Below are 25,070 nucleotides of genomic sequence, written 5' to 3' on the forward strand. Positions count from 1 at the left end.
GTAGCAATAAAACGGCCACCCCAAATGTTACCTCCACCCTCATTTCTGACTTTGCCAATTTCAACAAAGTTAGCTATACCCCCACCTTTGGGATGCTTTCATACAAAGGAGAAAGCTGGTCCTACCGATGACCAGATCTAAGGCCGCCATAAAGCATGTGAAAGCCTTCTAATGTTCAAACTTCAAAGGCAAAATGAGACCGGGTTCACAGTAGGCAGCGGCAGGGAACGATCACCTTCTGCCGGCAAATCACATTCGCGCACGTCAGACAGGAGGTTCACATAGCGCGGAGGCAGTGCTGCAGAAAAGGTGCCAACGCACGGCAGAAATCAGGCTTTGCACCCCCCCCCCCCCCCCCCCCCCCCCCCCCCCCCCCCCATCTTTTCTTTCCACCCTCCAGTGTGCAGGAAATGCCCGGTTGGCAATGCTTTTTAATTTTGTAAGCTTCTTTCCAAATAAAAGGAAAACCAGCCTTTTGTCTTCTAGTCTAGCTTCCGTCCATCCCCTATGTTCACATTGGGCGGCGGAAGACTTCACCCCTCCTCTCTTCCACCTCCCAGTGTGAACATTTAGCCGGTAGATAATGCACATCCTCCACCCGGAAGATGGCAGTTTAGGAGTTTGCTTCCGGCTTCCCAGTGTGAAGCCAGCCTGAAATTGTGCAATCTGAAGTTGAGGCAATTTGCAATGTGAAGTTGCCCCTCGAGAGAACTGAGAGAGAAACTATGGTCTTCCTTATGGTCCTTTTGGGAATGCAAAGGACAAGGCGTAGTCTAAAACCGAAGGGGAAGAAATAATGAGCTATGGCGGCTGCAGTGGCGTCCATAGCTGAGAAGGCCTCTTCGTCCTTTTGTTCACAGCTCTCCCTCTCTTCTTACGCCTCTCATTTCTGCCGAAAATGTACCTTCTTCGCCACTTTTTCATCTCCTAGTGGCTCTCCCTTCACCGAGCGTCATTCTGTCAAACCTCTGCGTGGTGGTGGAAAGCTTGACCTCATCTCCAATCTCCATATCGTCCTTTCCTGTCGCAAAGGTAATTCTTCTTGCTTGTTGTTATCCAGTAGAACGAAAGGAAATGTTGAGATCTGTCGCGTTCTGCATTGTTCTCGTCTTTAGTAGAAAAACCCACTTCAAGCTAAGAGACCTCCATCTGTGCTTCATAACTATACGCTTTTGCGGGTTCAGTTGCTTCTGAATTCTCTGTATATAAAGGGACACCTACGCTTTCCATTTCCAGGGTTAATCACCCAAGGAAGGGGATACTGTTGTGATTCCTCTGATTTTTGAGTGTGCCTCCACACCATGGTGGTCCTGTGCTTGTTGGAGGTGAAGAATAACTCTCTTCATATTCACTTTGCTATCTGTAGGAGCTTTCTCAGCAATGGTTTTTGTGGTTCAATAAATAACGGTGCTAGTCCATGATGGTTAGAGATCTTAATGTAGGAAGTACTTGGAGGATACTAATATGTGTTGAGAGGATAGGCTCGTTTTAACAAGCTGAGTGTTTAAAAATCCAATGCTTTTCATGTTGACGCAGAGGAAAGCCCTCAGCATGGTCAGAATTCTTTGGAGTTTGGGCAAGAGCATGACATTGCAACTTGTTTGCCTGAACTCAGACAGCTGCTGAACCTTTTACACAAAGATGAAAGAAAACAGGAAAAAGCTCATAGAGTAGGAAATGTCTTTTTGGTGGGCACTGGGCCTGGGGATCCTGATCTCTTGACAGTGAAAGCGTTGAAGCTGATGCAAACAGCAGATTTAGTGCTGTATGATCGCCTCGTTTCTACAGACATTCTTGACCTTGTTCATGCGGGTGCTCGCCTCCTCTATGTAGGAAAGACAGCTGGCTACCACAGTCGCACTCAGGTTCTTATTCTCTGTCTGATATTTACATGTCATTTTTTTCTATGATGCATGTCCTTTTTCGCTGCTGGTATGCAGGTCTGATCATGTGCATGTCTGTGCATGTTTAGCAAATGCTTTCATTGTTGCAGGCATGCCGTTTAACTGTTTTTCATTATTGTTATGTAGACTGTGTTTCAACCGACGGTTGTTTATTATTATGCACATGACAATATCTCAGGATGAAATACATCAACTGTTATTGAGCTTTGCGGAGGCAGGCGCTACAGTTTTGAGGCTGAAAGGAGGAGATCCATTGGTAACATATGTTTTCCTTGTGTTGGATGCGTTACTCGATCACTTCAGGTGTATTGAGGGCATTATATCAAATTTGGTGGCCTTCATATCTATCTATACTTGTCCATGCCCCATACATACATACATACATACATACATACTTTTTGACTTTGGCTTCATGTATAAAGTCCGCATTTTGAAATATGTGGATGATGTCTTCTGACCTAGACTTTAGTGCATTCATGGTGTATATTGCTAAGATTTATTGTTCTTTCTAGGCAGGAAGACTATTAAGATATTGTTGCACAGGTATTTGGAAGGGGTGGTGAAGAAATGGATTTCTTGCAACAGCAGGGTGTCCAGGTCCGGGTTGTTCCAGGTATGAGTGGAAGATAGTTACTTTTGTTCAAGATTTTTGTGCATGAACACTGTAGCTGAGCGCACTACTTTGCTTGGATAGGGATTACAGCTGCGTCGGGCATTGCAGCAGAACTTGGGATCCCTCTAACGCATAGAGGAGCTGCAAACAGGTTGAGAGTGTATGCTTGATAGCTTTTGATTCCAAGGCATTAAGTTTTAACCAGTGTACTTAATAGTCTCGCGTTTTCAGCGTCCGGTTTCTCACAGGGCATTCAAGAAAAGGAGGAATTGACCCTCTTTTTATTCAAGATCAAGCAGCAGATCCTGACTCTACCCTTGTTGTATATATGGGTCTGTCCACTCTTCCAAGCTTGGCTGCAAGGCTCATTAGTAGAGGCCTACCTGCTGACACTCCTGCTGCAGCCGTAGAAAGGGGAACTACAGCATATCAACGCACAGTAAGGTTTTATGGCAATAAAAAGTCTTTTGTAGATTTTTGTCTTCTGTTGTTCATTTATTCATTTGTAAAACCTGGTTGATTCAAGTGCTTTTGAAAGTGAGTTTTTTGGTTTCTAGAACAAACCTTAGTGACGAAGGGATTTAGGCATACATTTGATGTGAAGTATTGACCGATTGAATTTTTTTTGATAGTTTATTTTGTAAGAGAGTCCTCTCATTTAAGAGCTTGATATGGGTCCATTTTTTAAAATTGTTTTATTATTTCCTCTGCCAATTGGACCTACGTTTTCATATGAAAACTCTAAAATATTCTTTTGTTTTAGTTTGTCATGGGGTGCCTTACTTTATTAGCCTTACAGGACTTCTCTTCCTTGTCATTTTATTGTTTTAGAATGCCAGTAGGAGCCTTTCACCTTGTTCCTACTACGCTTGCAGGTTTTTGCGGAGTTGCACGAGTTACCATCAGAGGTTGCTGCAGCAAAACTTGAATCACCAACACTCATTTTTATTGGTCAGGTAGTCGCTCTTTCCCCTTCATGGCCAGGTGCAGCTGCAAAACAAGAACCTGCTACGATGCCTGCCACCAGCTTGCCACCTGCCACGGTGTAGTCACTCTACCAATTGCTTTCATCTGCATATGATAGAGCAAATTTTGAGCTTCTGGCTTGCATTTTATCCTTGAGATGCAAAGGTAATTTTGATTGTCTGACCATGGAAATCTGCTACAGCAAGGAAATGTTTTGATCATGAGGTTTAAAGCATGCAAGGAGTTTTTGAAAGAGCCTTCGCAAAATAATAGTTCCCTCATTGGGCTACAGACAGAACTGCCTATAAATTCTTCAGGATGTAGTGTAGTTGCTTAGCTTAGGGTCCATTCAGACCGCGCACTCAAGGAGCCTTGTCGCCTCTTTTCCAGCCTGCTGCTCATTCACACTGCTGGACATGCATGAAAATTTTAAAGCTACGGAATTTGAAGCAGCGAATAGAGATGCAGCAGCTGGTTACGCTGTTGATGCCACGTATGTGAGGTTAGAGGATCGATGTGCGTCCACGATTTCAGCTGCAAAGTGTGTGGACCTCGATTTGTACATCGCCAAGACGCCCTCGACGTTCCAGTCAGTCTGAACGCTGCCTTAGCACATGATGGGTTCAGAAGCAAGAATTTCAGCTGCCCATCACAATTCTTTTATTGCAACCACTGTGCAATAAGCCCTCTCTCTTTCCCCCTTCTTTCAACTTTGACAAAAGGGGAGCTTGATTGGGTTCTCCCCCCCCCCCCCCCCCCACCCCCCAAAAAAAAAAAAAACGATTATCACCACCACCCAAAACTGTCGATGTAAAACAGGATGAATATGCACGTTTTCAATTGGAATATTCGATGTGCCTTGTGTAAGGAGCTTACAATATCCTTCATTTGACCGGTGACTGGGAGTGGTAATTTCTGTCGGTTTTGTTTTGTAAAAGGCAATGGATTCTGTACCGAAGTTTCGATTGTTTCCTTGTTAGGTTGACACATGCACAGAAGGAATCAGGGTGCATGCGTGTACACACGTGCACACCAGTTTTTTGTCTAAAAAAATGGGGTGGATTTTTCTGTGGCGGTGGATTTCTTCTCATGCCACTCAGGTAGTGGGATATGTTGGCCTTCCCTCGGGTTAGACCACCTTTGGTATTGGATTGTAAGCGTCACAAGATTTCTCGATATACGATCATCAGCAAAGCCAATTGGCAATGCTTTAGCACCTCAAGGAGAAAGCTCTTGATCCAGGGAGGTGTCCTAGGAAAAATTCAAACCCGAAACTCGGAGATGAAGAAAGAGACTCTTGCCGGCTTCTTGAACTGCAAAGAGCCGGCCATGCCGAACATCTTTGTACCCTTAACAAACTTTAGCAATAGGACCCTTTACAAACTCTAGTAACAGGCCTTTTCGTACTACAGTTACCAAGAATACATGGCTCCTAGGCAAAATATTTTTGCTCTTACGTTGATCAAAACAATGGTTCAAGGTGCGATACGGCTTCTACACATGCAACATTCTATATAAGCCGACCATACCAAGGGGAATATGCATTTCGATGCCATGGGTGGATATTACAAAAAATCGGCAAGTACGTTAAGTTTAAGTTTCAAATTGCTTCAATCAAGAAGAGTTCGGCAATTATTAGTAGATGAAGTTTGATAGCTATGGTTCATCGACTATTTTTTGTCACCATATTGGGCAATCTAAGGAATCTCAATAAGATGTACACTTTGGCAAGGCCGATTCTTTGTGCAAGCTTGACAAGGTCAATTGTCTTTTGTTTGGATGTCTGGTTGCTAGCAAGAACATTTGTTAGCTATGAGCACTCAAGCTTCGTTCTGACTCATCTTTTCGATGGGCTTTTGTGAAGCAAGGCTTCACCTTAGGACATATTGCATAGAAGCTCAACATTTCGAATATGCTATTAGCATACAAACTTGGAAGGACTTTGAAGAAAATTTACTTACTTTTTCATTAGAGGTGTCATCCTCTAGAGCAATTCACTTTGGTTGTCTGCAGTTGGGCTTGTGTGCCTTGTAGCCTTGTTATCTAGTACATTGTGGGTTTCGATTGTACATACACCCACTACACTCTCCATTGCACCTCATCCTCTAACCCCCTTGTACCTTGAAGTGTAGTCGTGGATTGGGTAGAGTTGGTCGCAACCAAACTAGTTGTTGTATGGTCATTTGGTTATGTACAGGGTGTTTCCTTGGAGGGCTTGTGGTTGTTTGGTCTATTGTTTAAGTTCTTGTTCATTGTTCAATTGTTTTTCCACTGTCTATTGGTTTGAGCTAGCTTGTGAGTCCACGTGCATACTACTACATACATAGCACCCCACCACTAGAGAGCATTGTGTGCACCATTTCCATCTACAACTGCTCTTATTTTTTTCACACTTGGTGTGACAGCTCTATCGGGTCTTGCAGGCTAGCTTGGGAAGTTAGATTGAGGCAAGCTGATAGTGTGGCCACATCCTAGGGTGCCATAGCAATGTGTAGTCGCTCCGACCATCTACCCTAAATTTAGATTGAGGCAATGTGACAGCTCTATTGGGTCTTGCAGGCTAGCTTGGGAAGTTAGATTGAGGCAAGTTGATAGTGTGGCCACATTCTAGGGTGCCATAGCAATGTGTAGTCGCTCTGACCATCTACCCTAAATTTTAGACCAAAATTCAGGAAACCTTTTTTTTTTGGCATCCATGTATGCCTATCACTCGCTCTAAGTCAAGTGGAGCAGGTTGTTGTGCCGCTTTGCGGGCACGTGATGAAAGAAAAAGTTTCACCTGCATTTTTAAACTTTGACAAATCTATGATCTATGTTAGAACTGCTTATGGCATCAGATTGACGAAAATGTATACTTTATGTGTTTTTTTAAGAATGAAAGTGCTTTATGTATGAAAGGATTATTTTGTGCTTGAAAACTAGAGCTTGAAGTGTTGAGTGAGCTGGTCTAGATGGCTTGTCAGACGGAACCACAGTGCAAAAGTTATGCTAGTTCAAAGTTGGAAGGTCTAGAAGACTCAAGACAGATTGGGCAGTTGGGGATAGGTGGCCAGAGCTAGAGTGAGTGGATAGATACAAAATGCTTGAATCATGGAGCCTGACGGTCATTTGAGATCGTCAATCGGAGCTAGACTGAGAGAGATATTGCCATATGAAGTTTTGTTAGGGGCCGGTTCTGAGCCGGTTTGACCGCGTTGGGAGATGTGCCATTTGAAGGTTTTGGGCCTCAATAGGGTTCTGAGGTGTGGTATGCAGTGTGTGGAGCTAGCAAGAAGAGACATCACATCAATTGGACTCTCAAGCAACAAGATAGAGCGGATCAAAGTTGGGGGCCATTTGCAGAGAAGAGGGAACTTGATGTTTTTTTTTCGTTTTCAAGTTCTTAGTCCGAGGCCGTGTTGGGGTCAAAAGGCAAGAAGGATGTATGAAGATGGAGCCCATGTTGGAAAATTTCAATGTTCTTTGACGGGATGGCGATCGGGTTGATGAGAAGAAAATTACAAGGTATCAAAGTAGGGATGAAGAAAGAGGGTTTTTTTGGGAGTTTTTCATGAGGGTTTGAAGCTTTAAGAGGGGTGAGTCTCTCTGGGCCCGCCACATGTCATGCGGATTGCCCCACTTGGGGTCCAAGAGATAGGAGACTTATGCTCGAGAGGGGGCACCCTCACTTAACATCGAAGAAGAGCTCTTGGGAGCTCATGAGCTACTTGGCGATGGAGGCCCTGTTGGGCGTGGCACATAGTGCATTCTGGCGGAGCAAGAGGACATTTTGGCGGCGACGGTCGACGCAGTGGCAATGGAGTGGCAGGAGACGGCGGTCGGTAGTTGCGTTGGTTGATGATGTGGCAAGGCCTAAGCGGTTTGTCCCACGGCTCCTTTTGTGGAAGGATGGTGAGCAAGTCCCCCCCCACTAGCAATGTCGCTAGTGGTGTGGGGAAGGGTCTTGTGTGGGAGAAGAGAGGGAGCCTCGATGCTCTTGAGTTAGAGAGAGAGAGAGAGAGAGAGAGAGAGAGAGAGAGAGAGAGAGAGAGAGAGAGAGAGAGAGAGAGAGAGAGCTCAAAGGCTTCAAAGACAGGTGGTCAAAGCCCACTAGGGGACGAGTTCCAAGGCGAATCAGACACAAATGTGGTGGTTCAAAGGGTAAGGTAATAGTCGATGTGTCAGGCTCATGCAAAGGCTACTAAAATGATGGTGCCAAGTGTGGGTAATGCAAGCAAAATGCTAAAAGGGCTCAAGCCAGACTCCACGAGTAGATATAAACCAAATTTGTTCTTTTTTTAAAGCTTTTGGAATCCTCTATAAAAGGGAGTTCTCACAAGGGTAAAGGGTTTTTTTGGCCTAGGATTTTGGGGATCCGACTGCAGAGAGCCATTGTGTGTGGGTGAATTTTTGATGGAGCTTCTTGCAATGTTGAAACTGGCAGAAGCCTATTGAGTTTTTGTGGTTTCAATTTTTTGGTTTTTCTCTTTGGAGTAGTGTGTGAGTATCAAGGGAGATCTGAAGGAGCGTCAAGAGCACAAAAGAACCGTACAACGGTGCACCTTGGGGAGCTTTCTGATCCAAGGGTGGCAATTCAAAGGGCATACTGAAGTGGGCATATGCAACGGAATTGTAAAAGAGTAATAAAAAATTTAAAGCTGTATCACCTGTCAGTTGACATTTATTCTTGTGACTCGATTTTATATTTCTTACCGCCTTATTAGTTAATAGCGTTCTTATTTGCAATCTTTTCTCTTAACCTCTCTCTAATCACCAATAATACTTGTATTAAACCTTAATTAAGTCTATTTGCACTCATTTATCCTAGTTTGAACGCTTGCGAAGCTCCTATCTACAGCCAGAAGCCCGATGCTTTCCTGAGCGACCCTGGAGAACCGCACACTCCGCCAAATTTGGTGAACCCGATGCAAAACTGACTGGGGTAGAAGGAACCAGCCATGTTGACAAGTTAAGAGAAAGAGATGCAGCCAAGTATGGGGCTAATGATTGCTATTTTGCATCAACAATAATCAAATCAAGTCCGGATTATGAATCAAAATTTGGGTGTCGGTTTGAAAACCGAGAAGTGGGAATTGCAGCAGTTTGCAAAAGGTGAACTAGGTGGATTTCAAGAGCAAAACAACACAAAAGTTGGCAATATCAAAAAGGCAAAAAGTTGGAAGTGGGAGATGGTGCAACAATTTGCACTTGAAAATGCCGAACGCTTAGTTTTCGATCAGCGGAGCATTTTTGATGGCTATGATCTAGCAGGTTATTTGGAGTGTTATGAAGAGGAACTATAGGTACATGGGGTGTCAAAAGAGAATTTGATTCTAAAGTTTGACAGGTTTGCGACCCTAGATTTTATGAAGCGATTCTAGGAGCTTCAACAACAAAATCTGTATAGTTGGAGCAAGTTTAAAGCTGTTGTCATCTGTGAATGATGGGATCCAAGCATGTATGCAGATGATGAGGATTGTGGTAATGTTTTTACTTATGCGAAGGTTTGCAATCAAATTTGGGCTAAGCTTGAAACTGTTGTCGATGAGTGCTTGCTTGAGGATGACATGCTATTATAGGATAAGGATGATGAAGAAGTTGTTCGAGCAGTCTATGCAAAGCTTAGGATTGCAGATTTCATGCGAATGGTTGAAGCTAAAGACTTACAGGGTCAAGAAAGGTATGAGGATGTGGATGTACATCCTCATAAGCATCTACAGGACTTGGGTGTACCCGATCTACAAGGCATTTATGTGCAAGAGAATGTGTTTGGAGATCCGCAAGGTGTGATTTAGAGGGGGTTCCGACTCCTTATTTATCAAGCTTTGGTGATGCAGAGGCCACAATGTGGAATATTGATCCTCAATTTGATGGTGCCTTTAGAGAGGGGGTGCATGATAAAGTGCAATCTCTTGGTGTTGCATATGATTGGGTCCATTGTGTTGATCATATGGATAGGGTGGTGGATACTATTTTCCACAAGCATGCTGAGATTTGTGCTACAGAAGTTCAGAGATACTTGGATGAGGGGGAGGAAATTGAAGAGAAAACTATAGCTGATGTGGCTAGTATACAAGTCACATATGGAAAGCATAGTTTGGAGCTTGAAAAGTACAAAGAAGAAGCTGATTCTGAAGCAATGTACCTACCCAGAGCTTATTTGCTTATTGGACAAAGATTTGGAAGGACTCTTAATTATGAATGCAAAGGGTATTGAGTTATCTAATTTTGTGTATAAGCAAGTTTATCCAGATGCAGCTGATTGATGACCTTATGAAATTGCTGGATGAGGTTCTACTAGATTTTAGATATGTATCAAAAAGGGAAACTTTTCTTGATGATTCTCGGGAACCATATGAAGTGAGTTTTGCCAGGACGCTCATGAACTTAGATGTGTAGAACCAAAATTCTATTGCTAGAGGGGATGAGGCTGCATTATCAACGCTCCTACCCGTAATTAATGATCAATAATTGGTTGAGCAGTTTGCACAAGGAATATGACAGTATCTAATGATGCCTAATGCTTTATGGGATTTGATGCTACCTTATGATACAGCGGATTTTATGTTAGCTTTTAATGGAGGAGGAGATGTTTATATGCATGGTCCAAGGCAATTGATCGATATGCTAGTTGATTCCGAAGGACATTGATATGTGTGTGGTTTGGGACGATTGACTTATATGCCATATGATCTGTAAGGTCCCTACTTCTCAATTTCATACATGTACTATTACACATTTGGATTTTTCAACCATCGCTCATTATTTAAGATATTTGAGTCAAATTATGAACCATAGGCTAAGAAAATCTAGAAATAAAAATTTATGGTACATAATTTTGACATGTTCAACCATACAAAACACTAACTTGTTGCAAGATTTATTTATCGATTTTAGAATTTTTTAACCACAATAAAGTTATATAAAGACCGTAAAGTTTAACTTAAGTATGTAAAAAAATTTACCATTAAAAGAATAAATAAAATAATTAGAAAGTCAAAAGGTACACATGGAGACACATGGATCACTTGGAGTCACATATGAGGGGACAAAGTGGGACATGCAGTCACATGGAAATGAGAGCTTAGTCTTGACTAATCTTAACGAGGGGGACTGCGTGGCCTTATTTGTTTATGGATGATGACAAATTGGTCAAGCTGATGGACACTACAAAGAGATCAAAAACGCGGTTATGAATTTTAGAAGCAAATTTTATTTTATTTTATTTTGAAAACGAGTTGGACATTATTCTTAGCTATAAATACAACAACCATACTTACACTTTGGACATAGAGATTACCTCTATAATGCTCACGAAGTGCTACCACTTCTCTTAGAGAGAAGGCTTTCACAAACCACTAAGAGAGCAAAAACTCTAGTGGATTAGTAAGGTAAGTATTAATTAAAAATTTAATTAGCATTAAAAATGATATGTTTGTGTGTTTTTTCTTATTCTAATTTCTCTAATTATATCTACTCTCTCTAATTATTTTTTAATTATCAAAATGATTAAAAATAGCCTAACTATTAACTTATGTATAGTTAATTAAAATTTAATACTTAAGAGTACTTATCACACTCTTATTATGCATAATGAGCTTTTTTTAATCAATTTTATTATTTATTAGATTAATTAGTATTTTGAATAGTACTAAGAAATTATTTTAATTGAAGTGTATATTAATAAAAATTGATATTAGAATTGTATTAGAAATGTCATGCATAAAAGTACCGCACAAACCGTATCTTTAAATTTTTAATTTTATAATTTAGACAGTTAATTTTTGATTAATCAAGATTAGAAAAAATTTTAATCTATAGAAATTAAGTTTAATTCATAAATTTTTAAAGATTAATTTCATACTAATATAGCTATAGATTGAGTATTTGTAATTCTCAATAAGAAAAATCTAAGATAATTAGGAAAACTCATCATAATTTGTTTTGATAAATATTTTGACTAAAATAGACTAATTTTTGTATTAAAAGTGAGAAAAAATTTAGTAAAGCAGTTTAAAAATATTCAAGAAAAATAACAAGGTTATCTATATAAACCTAGGATAAATATTATAGCCTTACATTAATTTAATTGATGGTTATTATGGGAGAAAATACTCTTATGTAGGCTTAAAAGCAATAAATAAGAAATATATAATAAGAAGATAAAAGTAACACTGCATATGAGAATAGAAATAATGTAAAAATGACCTTAGTTTTCAAGGAAATGACAATGGAAATTGATCGATTCAAAGTTCTAAATGTAGTACAAAAATGGCTCCAAAGCGTGCTTGAACCCAAGACGTCAATGATCATGAAGCTAGTACGAGTAACGTGGAGACTTCTGCGTAACATGCTATGTTTTCACCAATCAAGCCAATCAAAACTATGGTACATGTTAGTATTGTAATTTCAAGTTATGAATTCATTGCATCTGCGAGACCTTATAGATACACTCATTACCTTAGAAAATAAAAACATAGACAAAAACTATGGGGCTTCACCCCAAGAAACTCGGCATATGTATGACAAGTAGGAAAGAATGTCTCGTTAAACTGTTTGCCATAGGAAAGAATATATATCCAATACCTTTTGGTATGGTTCTCTCAAGATTCTCTACTTATTAGCGATGACATTAGGTGGCAGTTGCGAAGGCGTGAGGTGACGTCCAGGGTCGCACAGCTGATGCTTCAGTAGTACACCCAGGATGACCCAACATGATACTACAGTTATGTTTTGCCATGGCGTGAGGATGACGCTCGGGTTGACACCATTGCTGCTATGGCTTGAGTACGCCCAAGTTGACACAGCGAGTACTTGTCGAGCGGTATGAGACACTCAGGATGACAAGGATTTTTATGGATAATGTATGTATAGATCGGAGTTAATGATGCAAGTAGAGACTCTTAAGTGAACCTAATCCAAAAGTTGTGGTTTAAAATGGACTACTTCTTGTTTGGCTACTGTTCGAAGGATTGTTTAAATGAACGAGTACCATAGATAAGCCAAAGAAACATGTATGTTTAAATAATGTGGTGGTAATTAAGTAACAAAAGATAGGTGAGTGCGGTGTGGAAAGTGGGAGAATGATACCCTGACGGTATCATTCTATGGACGGGTGGACCCGATGATTCAAGGAACTTTCATGTGCTAGGAGTTTTTATATTTAGTCGTAAACCTTAAAAGAGATGAACCCCTGATGAACCTGGGCGGTTGTGCTTCTGAAATATGGGAAAAAAAGCACAAAGGTTGGTCACTCTAAAGTTTATACTGTTAGGTAGAATTGATAATAGATAGAATTTAGATAGGGTTATGGTGGTCACGCTCCGCCATAACAAGATCATACCAGTCCTATACTATCGGTTCATGTCCGTGGCTACATAGTAGCTAAGGTAATGTCCATTGGTTTTTTTTTTCTCAAGATTAGAGACCTATCAAAGGTATTCCGCTCCTTGTAAGGGGGTTAGGAACCTCACATTGGTATCAAAGCGTAGGTTAAATCTTGGAGAGATTTTTAGTTTGTTGTTTGGATGTTAAAGGATGCGAATGTTTGAAATAATAGAAAAACCAAGGAAAATTGTTTTAAATGTTTATACGATATTGAGGATTGAACTTTTCTGGTACAAGAAAATGTTCATTTGGTCTACCAGAAATTCCAAGTGTTCACCATTATGTTTAAAACTGCATGTCAATCACCAAATTATCAGTTTCAAAAGTTGGTGATGAATATTTTGAATAAGATGTTTGCACTACCTATCCCAAGGGTGCATAGAGGATGGGGGCACCAACTGGAGTCCATCTGGAGGAATCTATACCATCGATGCTAACAAGATATGGTGCATGGCTATCAACCTCAAGAAAATTTGATGGACAGAGGAGTTAAAAGTTATTGAAGTTTATCTTTTCATTGGTACTAAGAAGCCATATGCTACCATTAACTTGTGAGGATAAAAGATTCTCAGACTCAATGGGTCTCTAATCAAGTTACCAAACTTATCCATGGTGGTAGGATTCGACCCATGTGTGTATCTCCTAGATTTCGAGGGTCAAAGAAAACTGATTTTTTTGATCCTTTAGCCTATCCTTTCGTAATCACTAAACTCAAAATTTAGGAATATTACAAAGCCTTGTACTCAAAGACTACTAACTTTGGTAACAAAATAATGTTATATGAATAAAGTTTGGATCAATATGGTCTTTTGCTTATACTATTGTTTGATCAACTCTTGTCTTAAAATAGATCAAAGTTAGTGTATTAAATAAAGTTTCACTTAATTTATATTACACAGGGTGCGATGTACATATCTCTTCAAGAGAAAAAGCTACTTCTCAAGCAAGCTCAATCTCCCTCTTTTTTCAAAGGGAAAGGAACTCACGTTGAGAGCGATGCGGAAGTGTGGCTTGAAGAGAGGGAGGATTACTTTGCTGCTGCCTGCTGGCACTACTCCCGATAACCAAGCAATGTTGGCTATGTTCCGTCTCACGGGGGATGCCAAGCTTTTGTGGAAACAACATTGCAAAGATAATCGGGTAGCTCAAAACACTCAAACTTGAGAAGACATTAAGTCTGTTGTCAAAGAACGTTATCTTCCACCTGCACACGAATCCCTTAAGATGAATGAATTCTTCAACTTATGTTAATTGTATCTCACATGGAAGAATACTACTCCAAATTTGTAACTCTTAGGCGTTATGCTCCACCAATGACCGCATATCAATAAGTAGTCTGTTTTTTCCAAGGGCTAAATGCTCCCTTAAATACGCATGTAGAAGCCATGAGGCCTGTAAATTTATAAGATACTCTTTTGAGAGCTAAACCCTTAGCTAAAGATATTTCAGACTCTCAAAGGGGACAAAATGAAAATATAAGGAATGCTACAAGGAGAGGACGACCTGTGATGTGGAACCAAAGGCCAGTTCACCCAATCCACCAAACTTATCTGATAGTTGCAGCTTCAACAACTGGAGTGTAAAATATAGATCTTAGATACTTTGATTGCAAGAAGCCAAGACATTTTAGGAATGTATGTCCCAGACGAGTCTTTGCGCCATAATGGAGCCAAAGGGCGATGTCAAATAATAAATTGTGGAGGAAGAAACAAAGGACGAGGTTGAGAACATGGAATGACTGCCATAGTCAATGCTATCATAGGAGAGCCAACATTGGAAGAAGAACAAGAGGAAAGAGCAACTCTACATGCTGCAATTAATAACCCAAGATTAAGAAAACAATATACTGTCATTCAAACACCTGCAAATCACCAAGGTGAAAAATTTTAGCTTCTTATTAATTATGGATAGTACTCATTCTTTCTTGTCACCTAAATGTTTAAGGAGGTTAGGAATTAATCAACACCCTGCAAGAAAGATGAGAGTTGAATTAGCTAATGAAAAGGAGGTATTATCTCAGTACACTATGGAAAAAATAGATTTCAAGTTGGGAGAATACTCTACTTCTGCTACTTTTCGAACCTTACCCATAGGAATTTACGATGGAATTCTTGGAATGGATTGATTAGCCAGTCACAATGCCCAAGGAAGTGTTTCCTTTGTGGACAACCAAGGTCAGGAAAGTCACTATTCAAGGCCATAATGGATGACCAAAAGCTTACTTGGTTAAGGCTAATCGTCTTTTGAAAGGGTTACGGTATTACAGGGTGGTACATGATCTTTGTAAAGGACTATGCTCTTAGAGATGCACCACTAACCGACTTGCTAAAGAAAGGAGCTACGATACTTTGGCAAGAACAACATGAAGCTTACTTCAAAAAACTTAAGGAGTATCTTGCTTCCAAACCTCTTCTAAAACTTCCAGACTTCACCCAAGAATTTGAAATGGTCACAGATGCCAATAATCTTGCATTAGGAGTCGTCCTTACTGAAGAAGGAAGGCCTGTAGCTTACAATTCTCAGAAGCTTAGAATTCATGAAGTGAATTATGCTACACTTGATTTAGAATTGTTAGCAGTTATTCATGCTCTCAAGCTATGGAAACATTACCTATTGGAACACAAATTCCAATTGGTAACCGATTACAAGAGCCTTAAGTGGATTTTTACCCAGGCTAACCTTAACATGAGACAGAGGAGATGGATAGATCTCATGCACGAATAGGATTTTGACATTAAATTTAGACCAACTAAGGATAATGTTGTGGCAGATGCCTTAAGCCGTAAAACTTTTTTGGAGGCACTTTTCGTGGCTAACAACCCTATTTTAGACAAGGTCTCAGATGCTACTGTCATACATTTAGATTACCAAATGCTTGCTAGTATCCTATGTGAAGAGAGGGTATCATCAAATTAGCCTAAAACTCTACATTATTCCTTGGAAGATGGGCAACTTTACTATAGGAATCGACTATGCATACCTAAGGATTCTGCACGAAGGATTCAATCATGGTCATAGTCGACTTGCTTACTAAGGTGGCTCACTTAATTCCAGTCAAGACAACCTTTACAGCTTCAGATATTTTTTGTCTCTTTGTGAAGGAGATTTTAGAATCCATGGTTTATCCGAGAGGATTTTCATTCAAGCTATTGGAACTCATAGAAGTATTGAAATGACACCTTTTAATGCTCTTTACGGTCAAGAATGTTTATCACCTCTTAACTTTTTTGACCCCACTATAATGGTAGAAGACTTAAAGCAAATGCTTGAAGAAATGAAAGTTCAAACCAAAGCCATTCAAAGGGATTATCAAGCGGCTCAAGATCGATAAAAGAAGTACGCAGACTTGAAAAGATCTGACCATATTTTCAAGGAAGGTGACAAAGTTTTCTTACGGGTAAAACCCAAAAAGAGCAATCTGTACCTCGGAAAGTATAAGAAGCTTACCTACCGATATTGTGGACCTTACAAAATAATCAAGGTTGTAAGTGATCAAGCTTATAAACTAAAACTTTCCGCCCATCTCAAAATAATCAAGGTTGTAAGTGATCAAGCTTATAAACTAAAACTTTCCGCCCATCTCAAAATGCATGATGTATTTTATGTAAGTATATTAAAATCTTATGTACATAACCCTGACCATGTCCTTGATGATGACAAAATCATTTTACCTGCTCAAGATGTTCTACAACTTCAACCTGATACTATCCTAGAAACTCGAGAAAGAAAGCTTAGGAATAGATCTATCAGAGAACATCTTATCTTATGGAAGGATTTCTCTGTAGAAGATGATACTTGAGACAACTCTTCTTAGGATTACCCTTCACTATTCTTGAGACGAGGGCATCTAAAATTCTAAGTTGGGAAGATTGTAAGGTCTCTACTTTTAAATTTCATACAAGTACTATCACGCATTTGAATTTTTCAACCATTTCTCATTATTTAAGATATTTTAGTTCAAATTATGAACCATAGATTAAGATAACTTAGAAATTAAAATTTACGGTACAAAATTTTGACATGTTTATCTATACAAAACACTAACTAACTTGTTGCAAGGTTTATTTATTGATTGTAAATTTTTTTCTACTACTATAAAGTTGTTTAAAGACTGTATAGCTTATTCTCAGACTGTGAAATTTAACTTAAGTATGTAAAAAAATTTATCATTAAAAAAATAATTAAAAAGTCAAAAAGTACACATAAGTGGCACATGAAATCACTTGGAGTCACATAGGAGGAGACAAAGTGGGATATACAGTCACATGGAAATGAAAGCTTAGACTTGACTAATCTTAATGAGGGGGACTATGTGGCGTTATTTGTTTATGATGAAGACAAATTGGTCAAGCAGATGGGTATCACAAGGAGATAAAAAACGTGGTGATGAATTTTAGAAGCAATTTTTGTTTTTGAAAACGAATAAAAAATTATCTTCAGCTATAAGAGCACCATACTCATACTTTGGACATAGAGATTACCTCTATAACGCTCACGAAGTGCCACCACTTTTCTTAAAGAGAAGGCTTTCACAAACCACTAAAAGAGCAAAAACTCTAGTGGATTAGTGAGATAAGTGTTAATTAAAAATTTAATTAACATTAGAAAGGATGTGTATGTGTGTTCTCTCTTATTATAATCTCTCTAACTATACTTACTCTCTCTAATTATTTTTTAATTATCAAGATGATTAGAAATAGCTTAACTATTAACTTATGCATAATTAATTGAAATTTAATGTAGAGTACTCATCACACTCTTATTATTCATAATGATATTTTTATTCATCAATTTTATTATTATTAGATCAATTAGTATTTTGAATAATACTAAGAAATTGATTTAATTAAAATATAGATTAATAAAAATTGTTATTAGAATTGTATTAGAAATGTCAGACATAAGAGTAATGCATCTCTAAAGTTATAATTTCATAGTTTACACACTTAATTTTTGATTAATTAAGATTAATTTTTTTGATTTATAAAAATTGAGTTTAATTCATAAGATTAATCTCATACTAATATAGCTGTGGATTGAGTATTTGCAATTCTTTATAAGAAAAACCTAAGGTAATTAGGGAAACTTATAATAATTTGTTTTGATAAATATTTTGACTAAAAGGGCTAATTTTTACATTAAAAGTGAGAAAAAAATTTAGTGAAGCAATTGAAAAATATTCAGAGAAAAGTAACAAGGTTACCTATATAGACCTAAGATAAAAATTTTAGATTAATTTAATTGATGGCTATTATGGGAGAAATACTCTTATTTAAACTTAAAAGCAATAAATTAAAAATATATAATAAAAAGATAAAAGTAACATTGTATATGAGAATAGAAATAATGTAATAATGATCTTAATTCTCAAGGAAATGACAATGAAAATTGATAAATTTAAAGTTCTAAGTGTATAACCTAAGTGTAATACAAAAAAATGGATCCAAAGCGTGCTCAAACCCAAGGCGTCAATGATCATGAAGCTGATACGAGTCACGTGGAGACTCCTGCGGAACATGCTATGTCTTCACCAATCGAGCCAATCGAAACTATGGTACATGTTAATATTGTAATTTCAATTTATATATTCATTGCATATGCAAGACCTTAGAGATATAATAATTATCTTAGGAAAACCAAGGGGCTTAACCCCAAGAAACTCGGCATATCTATAACAAGTAGGAAAGAATGTCTGGTTAAATTGTTTGCCATAGAAAAGAATTGTATGTCCAATACTTTTCGGTATGGTTTTCCTCAAAAGAACTCTCTACTTATTAGCGGTGACATTAGGTGGCAGTTGTCGAGGGGTGAGGTGACGCCCAAGGTGGCACAACTGAATCTGTGGTGGGAGTACACCCAGATTAGCCCAGCAGGATAATGCATTTATGTTTTTTCATGACATGAGGATGACTCTTAGATTGACACTATTGTTGCTGTGGTGGTAGTACGTCCAGGTTGGCACAACGAGTACTTGTCGAGTGACACTCATGATAGAAAAATTTCTTGAATAAGGTATATACAGATTAGACCTAATGGCACAAGTAGAGAATCTTCAGTGAACCTAATCCAAAAGTTGTTGATTTAAAATGGACTACTTCTTGTTTGATTGTACTATTTGTAATACTATTTGAAGGGTTGTTTTAATGAACGAGTACCATAAATAAAGTAAATGAACATCTATGTTTAAACAATGTGGTAGTAATTAGATAACAAAAGATGGGTGAGTGCGGTGTGAAAAGTGAGAGAGTAATACCCTTACGGTATCATTCTATGGACGGGTTGACCCGATGATTCGGGTAACTTCTCAATCCTAGGAGTTTTTATATTTAGTCGTAAACCTTAAAAGAGATGAACCTGGGCGGCTGTGCTTCTGAAATATGGAGAAAAATGCGCAAAGGTTGGTCACTCTAAGGTTTATACTCTTAGGTAGAGTTGATAATAGATAGGGTTATGGTGGTCACACTTTGCTATAGCGAAATAGGACCAATCCTTCACTATCGGTTCATGCCCGCGGCCACGTAGTAGCTAAGGCAATGTCCATTGGTTTTTTCTTTCTCAGGATTGGAGATCTATTAAAGGTACTCCCCTCCTTGAAAGGGGGTAGGGACCTCACATAATCTAGGTGGGGTTCATGATGGTTTATGGTTTGATACATGCTTATATTCTATTGTGGGTAAATTCTTGTGTTTTCCCTATGATCTTGGAGGAGGATATCCTCACATGAAGCCACAGATTGGGAGATTTTAAAAAGCATGCTCACAATCGCCCCAGTGCTTATACGTTTACAGGTCTTTCTCGAAGGCTAGGATAATGTTTGGCACATACCGGAGGATGTGCAGGTTTAGAGGGAGTGGATATCGTGCCACTTTGCGGGCAGGGATGAAAGACAAAGTCACTTGTATTTTTGAACTTTGACAAATCTATGATCTATGTTAGAACTGCTTATGGCATCAGATTGATGGAAATGTATGCTTTATTTGGTTTTTTAAGACCGAAAGTGCTTCAAAGTGGACTAATTGGGTTGGTTTTCTGCTTGAAAAGGTAGAGCTTGAAGTGCTGAGTGAGTTGGTCCAAATGGCTCGTCAAACGGAGCTACAATGCAAAAGTTATGCTAGTTTAAAGTTGAAAGGTCTAATAGATTCAAGACAGATAGGGCAGTTGGGGACAGGTGGCCAGAGCTAGAGTGAGTGGATAGATGCAAAGTGCTTGAATCATGGAGCTTGTCGGTCTTTTTAGATTGTCAAATCGGAGCCTAAATGGGAGGGATATTGCCATATGAAGTTTTGTTAGGGGTCGATTTTGAGCCCGTTTGGTCGCATTGGGAGATGTGCCATTTGAAGATTTTTGGGCCTTAACAAGATTTGGAGGCGTGGTATGCAGTGTGTGGGGCTAGTAGGAAGAGACAACACATCAATTGGACTCCTGAGTAGCAAGATAGAGCGGATCAATGTTGGGGGCCGTTGCAGAGAAGAGGAAACCTGATGTTTTTTTTTCGGTTTTTAAGTTTTCAGTCAAGGCCGTGTTGGGGTCAAAAGGCAAGAAGGATGTATGAAGATGGAGCCCAGATTGGAAAATTTCAATGTGCTTTGACGGGATGGCGATCGGCTTGATGAGCAAAAAATTACAATGTCTTAAGGTAGAATGAAGAAAGAGTTTTTTTTTGGATTTTTTCATAAGGGTTTGAAGCTTTAAGGGGGTTGAGTATCTCTGGGCCCGCCATGTGTCATGCAGATTGCCCCACATGTGGAGCTTGCGGTGCAAGAGCTAGGAGACTTATACTAGAGAGAGGCACCCTCACTTAGCATTGAAGAAGAGCTCTTGGGAGCTCATGAGTTGCTTGGAAATGGCGGCCCTGTTTGGCGTGGTGCAAAGCGCATTCTGGCAAGCTGGATAGCGTTTTATCGACGTCAGTTGTTGGCTAGCAGTGGTGAGAGAGGACGGGTGACATTTGCGTTGGATGATGATGTGGCAAAGCCTAAGTGTCCCGTCCCATGGCTCCTTTTTTGGGAGGATGGCGAGCAAGCTTCCTGACTAGCGGTATCGCTAGTGGTGTGGGGAAGGGTTTTGTGTGGCAGAAGAGAGGGAGCCCCGGAGAGAGAGAGAGAGAGAGAGAGAGAGAGAGAGAGAGAGAGAGAGAGAGAGAGAGAGAGAGAGAGAGAGAGAGAGAGAGAGAGAGAGAGAGAGAGAGAGAGAGAGAGAGAGAGAGAGAGAGAGAGAGAGAGAGAGAGAGAGCTCAAAGACTTCAAAGATAGGTGGTCAAAGCTCATTAGGGGAGGAGTTCCAAGGTGAATCAAACACAAATGTGGTGGTTCAAAGGGTAAGGTAATGGTCAATGTGTGGGGCTCATGAAAAGGTTACTAAAATAATTAGGCCAAGTTGTTGCGGGAGCGAATCACACCACCCATAAAGTGCATGCAACACAATGTAGATCAAAAAAATGTCAATCGAGGACACAGATGACACGATAGGCACACGGAGAAAATCTCTTTAGCTTGTCAGGCTGAGAGCATCCTACACAGACAACACTATGGAAGGCCAACTAAACCACAACCTAGAGTCTCACTGCTCTCAATTACACCACCCAACCCATATACACACAAACGAAAGGAAACTCACCAAATCATACCAGAATCATACAAAACTTAAGGAACACCATCCCCTCACTAGGATACATTTGTCCCTAAGCCTCTACACACAGAACCCTAACTCTAAACCCATATGCAAAAAACGTGTATAAAGACAGAGCTAAATTCTGAAAGTACCTGAAACTAAAATCTATGAGTACGTATGCGTAGCTTATGTCGCTACGATTCTAATGACTACTTGCACGCAAAAAACATACATCATTTGATATACTTACAACCGCAAATAGCTTGTAGATGCGTGAGCACGTTCGCTCCGTTCTGTGAGGAATGCTTGGCGTTGTCGCATAGCTCTTGTGGAGGCTACAACAAGGTGTTGTTGGTTCTCCAATGTGATGAGCGAGCGGGGAGTAGTGCCAGGATGAAGCTCACGCTCTCTCTCTTCCTCTCTCACACAGAGACGGCGACAACTTAAAACTTATGATTATCATAGAAGTTGTCTTTACAAAAGTGACCTAGGTACCTTATGTACTAAGGCTACCTTAGGTTAACCAAAAATAGAGTTCAAAGGGTCAAATGACTTTGTATTTACAATCTGGAAGTGCCATTGCACCCCGGCTTTTACAACTAGACTAGCTACTTATTACAAATGATGTTTCTAACCATAATCTGTAGCAGTCCATAACTCTAGAGACTAAGGCTTTGGTTCGGCAATTGAGTTATGCCGTGTTTTTGACCCATCATTCAACATTCCCTCCCTCCGCGTTCATGTCGTCCTTGACATGACCTGGTTGTTGATGTCGGTGTGGTCTTTGTTGTTGTTTTGTTGATGTAAAAAAAGTATAGGCTGATGCCTTTGCACGAGCTTGTCTTGTTTGTCCAATCCGACATACATAGACTTCACATGTTTTAGGAAAATCATAATTGATTATGAACTTTATGTTCTTCAAATCCATGCTCAAGTGCAACATCTGTTTCTGTCATTATAGGTCTATTGCTAGATCTAAATTGAGAAAGAACCCAATCTCGTTCAGCTTGACTCTTATCATCATGGATAGAGAAAGCTCCATTTATCACTTGCTCCAACAAATTTGTCAATTCTGAGTATTTGTGATTCTCAGAAACAACTTCTATAATCTTTAGAATTGAGTGATTGGCTTTTAGATCATGTGAACCAATGACAGCTTTGTAAGGATTCTGTAGAAATTGTCTTGTTAAACCTTCAACTTCTTTAGGCCAGGTTGTACTTCAATACAAAGTCTGTTTGTCAATCTAGGAGATAATTTTTCTAATTTGAGGTTCAAAACCCATATCTAGCATTCGATCTGCCTCAACAAGGACAATATATGTAACCCTGCGAAGGTTGGTTTGTCTATAACTTGTATTTGCTCTTCTTCTTTGGTGACCTCTTTGTACGTGCATCAAGGTGAGCAAAGTTGCATTTTCCACTTGTTAGCTTTTGTGTGGTGCGAGGTAAATCATTATACTACTTCTACTTGATACATGACTTGATTAAGCCTAACAAACCCCAGTTAATTCTCAAGGTAGTAACTTGCATCAAAAGGGCTTTATCTGACATCATTCATCATCGATGAGCTAGCATTGTTATCCATTTATCCCCAAAATTCAGGTTTTTTTTAAATTATAATAAAACCCGAGCTTGTTTCCTCTATTCATAGCCTCCTGACAAAGTTTGGCTTGATTTGGACTTGCATTTGGCTTTACAAGTTAACTTTTTCGATTTCAGTCTCGAGAAAGGATGATGTATCTTTGGCACCTTTTGGTTGTAAATCACATGTAGAACCAATGGTGATGACCAAAATTTGGCTTGACTCTTGGTTGCTCTTGCAGACCTCTATCACGATAGATGATTGAACTTTCATTTCTGCCCCTTTTCTCTTGTCAGTATGGTTAGTCCCTTTTGTTTGTTAGGCTTCATTAAGTCACATACAAGATAGAAGATTACAATATAAAGATCTACTCCTTGTATACGGCCTTGTAGTCGCATGAAGTGTTTGATAGGCAACTTTACACTTGATGGGTGATTTCATTTAGTCAATCACCAACTTCTTTTGTCCTTGTAGTCCATCCCGGAGTTTGATGACCATTCTCAATCATTTTGGGCCTCATGTTGTTGTTGAAGATTGATCAACATGATTTTCTTACCTTTGACATTACCCATTGTGCGTATGGCATTTGAGATATGCTTTGTGAAGTGTCGTCATTTTCACGTACCTCCTTCTCTTTGTACTTCTCAGGCATCTACTCAGTCTATTCTTCATCTAGATTATGGACTTTTCTTGCTTTTTTTTAAAAAAATTTCAAAAATAACAAATAAAACCAAAAATCAACTCAACTCAAAAATCAAAATCATTCTAATAGAATTCAAAATGCTATGTACACTATACAACGTCCCTAGGGGCTCATATATAACTTTTGTCCCTGTACTCCTCTTGCAACGCTATTATGAGGGCATATACTCTGAATTTTGTCAAAAAATATCACAATCAAACGCAAAAATTCAGTACAACTCACAAAACATTGCCCTCTAATATTCATATTATTAGGTCCGCATTTAGAATACCTCTTCTCCTCCTATTTGTACTCCTCCTTGACGACAGGGTATCGCCAAGGATATGTGTTGTGCTTGGAAAATCAAAATTCGTGCCTATGCAGGCCTTGTAATGTAGCCCTATTATGCATACACAATCAATGCATGGAAAAGATTTATGTTGTGCAAGATGTCGATATAAGCAATTTGCTGGCGAGCCTTCCTATTCTAAGCCATGTGCTGGTCTTTGAAGCTCATGTGCCATTTTGCTTGATTGAAGATTGTAGAGATTTTTTGAAGGCTTACTTATCTGTTTGATGCTTCTTTGGAATCCAGTTTAGCCTTGTGGTTGGTTATTACATTGAGCATTCTTCCTCAGAGTGGGTTCTCTTCTAACTGTACTGTAACCGTAGGAGGAATTGAAAGAATTTAAGTGGTAGTGCAGTGACAACAGTTTTATTGGTTACCTTTGGGACCCACTTCTTCGTGATTCATGGTTGTTTTGTTGATTCTGCTCGTTTGAGAATCCGTACTTGTCCCTGCTTCGTTTGTCTTTGAAGAGACTTCTTTGGGATCCACCTTGTCTTTGTGTGACTCTTCAGTGGTCTTTGATTCAGTCCTTGTATGCTTGGTTGAGGACAAGATTCAGACTTTGGGAGTTGACAATTTAACCTTTTCGGAATCCTAATGATCTTCTGGCCTCTTTGTGCTTGAGTCAACTTCTTTGGAACCCAAATCTAATTTGCAAAAGCTTAGGACTTTGTGCTTTTCTTAGATGTTCTTGCAGGCTCCGACTGTTTTCCTTTTGGTTTTGGAACTTGTGTTTTTTCATCAAAGATCTTGGTCTTCTTGATCCATACCTGCTTTTGGTCAATCTGGCTCTTTGGTATCTAGATTTGTCGAACTTTTTGGTTCTGACTTGTTGTTCTTTTCTTTTGGCCTTGTTTGGTTGTTACGGAAGCTGCTAGTGATGGTGATGACCTGAGTACCTGGTAGGGATGCCAAATAATCCATCACTGTCACTGCTATCCTCTGCAAGGTTGCATTCTAGAACTTCCCCTTTGTGGTTTGGCTTGTTATGGTCATGG

General features: G+C 39.3%; 1 protein-coding gene across 6 annotated transcripts; it reads left to right on the plus strand.

The window, feature by feature from the left end:
* The first annotated feature begins 534 nt into the window (after positions 1-534).
* LOC147429642 (S-adenosyl-L-methionine-dependent uroporphyrinogen III methyltransferase, chloroplastic-like) lies at positions 535-4,380 on the plus strand. Of its 6 annotated transcripts, none has more exons than XM_086495901.1 (8): positions 535-1,032; positions 1,537-1,865; positions 2,083-2,160; positions 2,448-2,517; positions 2,599-2,668; positions 2,749-2,961; positions 3,393-3,473; positions 3,874-4,380. In XM_086495901.1, exons 1-8 carry the CDS (start codon positions 804-806, stop codon positions 3,905-3,907), a joined length of 1,104 nt encoding a protein of 367 aa, XP_086352027.1. In that variant the 5' UTR covers positions 535-803; the 3' UTR covers positions 3,908-4,380. The 6 variants fall into 6 exon arrangements, 4 of the variants coding, with proteins under 4 accessions (XP_086352027.1, XP_086352026.1, XP_086352024.1 ...); XR_015185893.1 differs by having other exon boundaries at positions 540-1,032; positions 3,393-3,560; XR_015185894.1 differs by lacking the exon at positions 3,874-4,380 and adding an exon at positions 3,686-3,822 and having other exon boundaries at positions 540-1,032; positions 3,393-3,560.
* Positions 4,381-25,070: the final 20,690 nt, after the last annotated feature.

Source organism: Adiantum capillus-veneris, chromosome 22 (assembly GCF_014529385.1).
Source record: "Adiantum capillus-veneris isolate H3 chromosome 22, ASM1452938v2, whole genome shotgun sequence".
Lineage (NCBI taxonomy): Eukaryota > Viridiplantae > Streptophyta > Polypodiopsida > Polypodiales > Pteridaceae > Adiantum > Adiantum capillus-veneris.

Excerpts from the sequence above, each read along its gene's own strand:
- LOC147429642 (XM_086495898.1), top strand. The coding sequence starts at position 804 with ATGGCGGCTGCAGTGGCGTCCATAGCTGAGAAGGCCTCTTCGTCCTTT. Across the intron at positions 2,669-2,748 it reads CATAGAGGAGCTGCAAACAG|CGTCCGGTTTCTCACAGGGC; the intron begins GTTGAGAGTGTA and ends TCGCGTTTTCAG. Across the intron at positions 3,561-3,685 it reads CCAGCTTGCCACCTGCCACG|CAAGGAAATGTTTTGATCAT; the intron begins GTGTAGTCACTC and ends AATCTGCTACAG.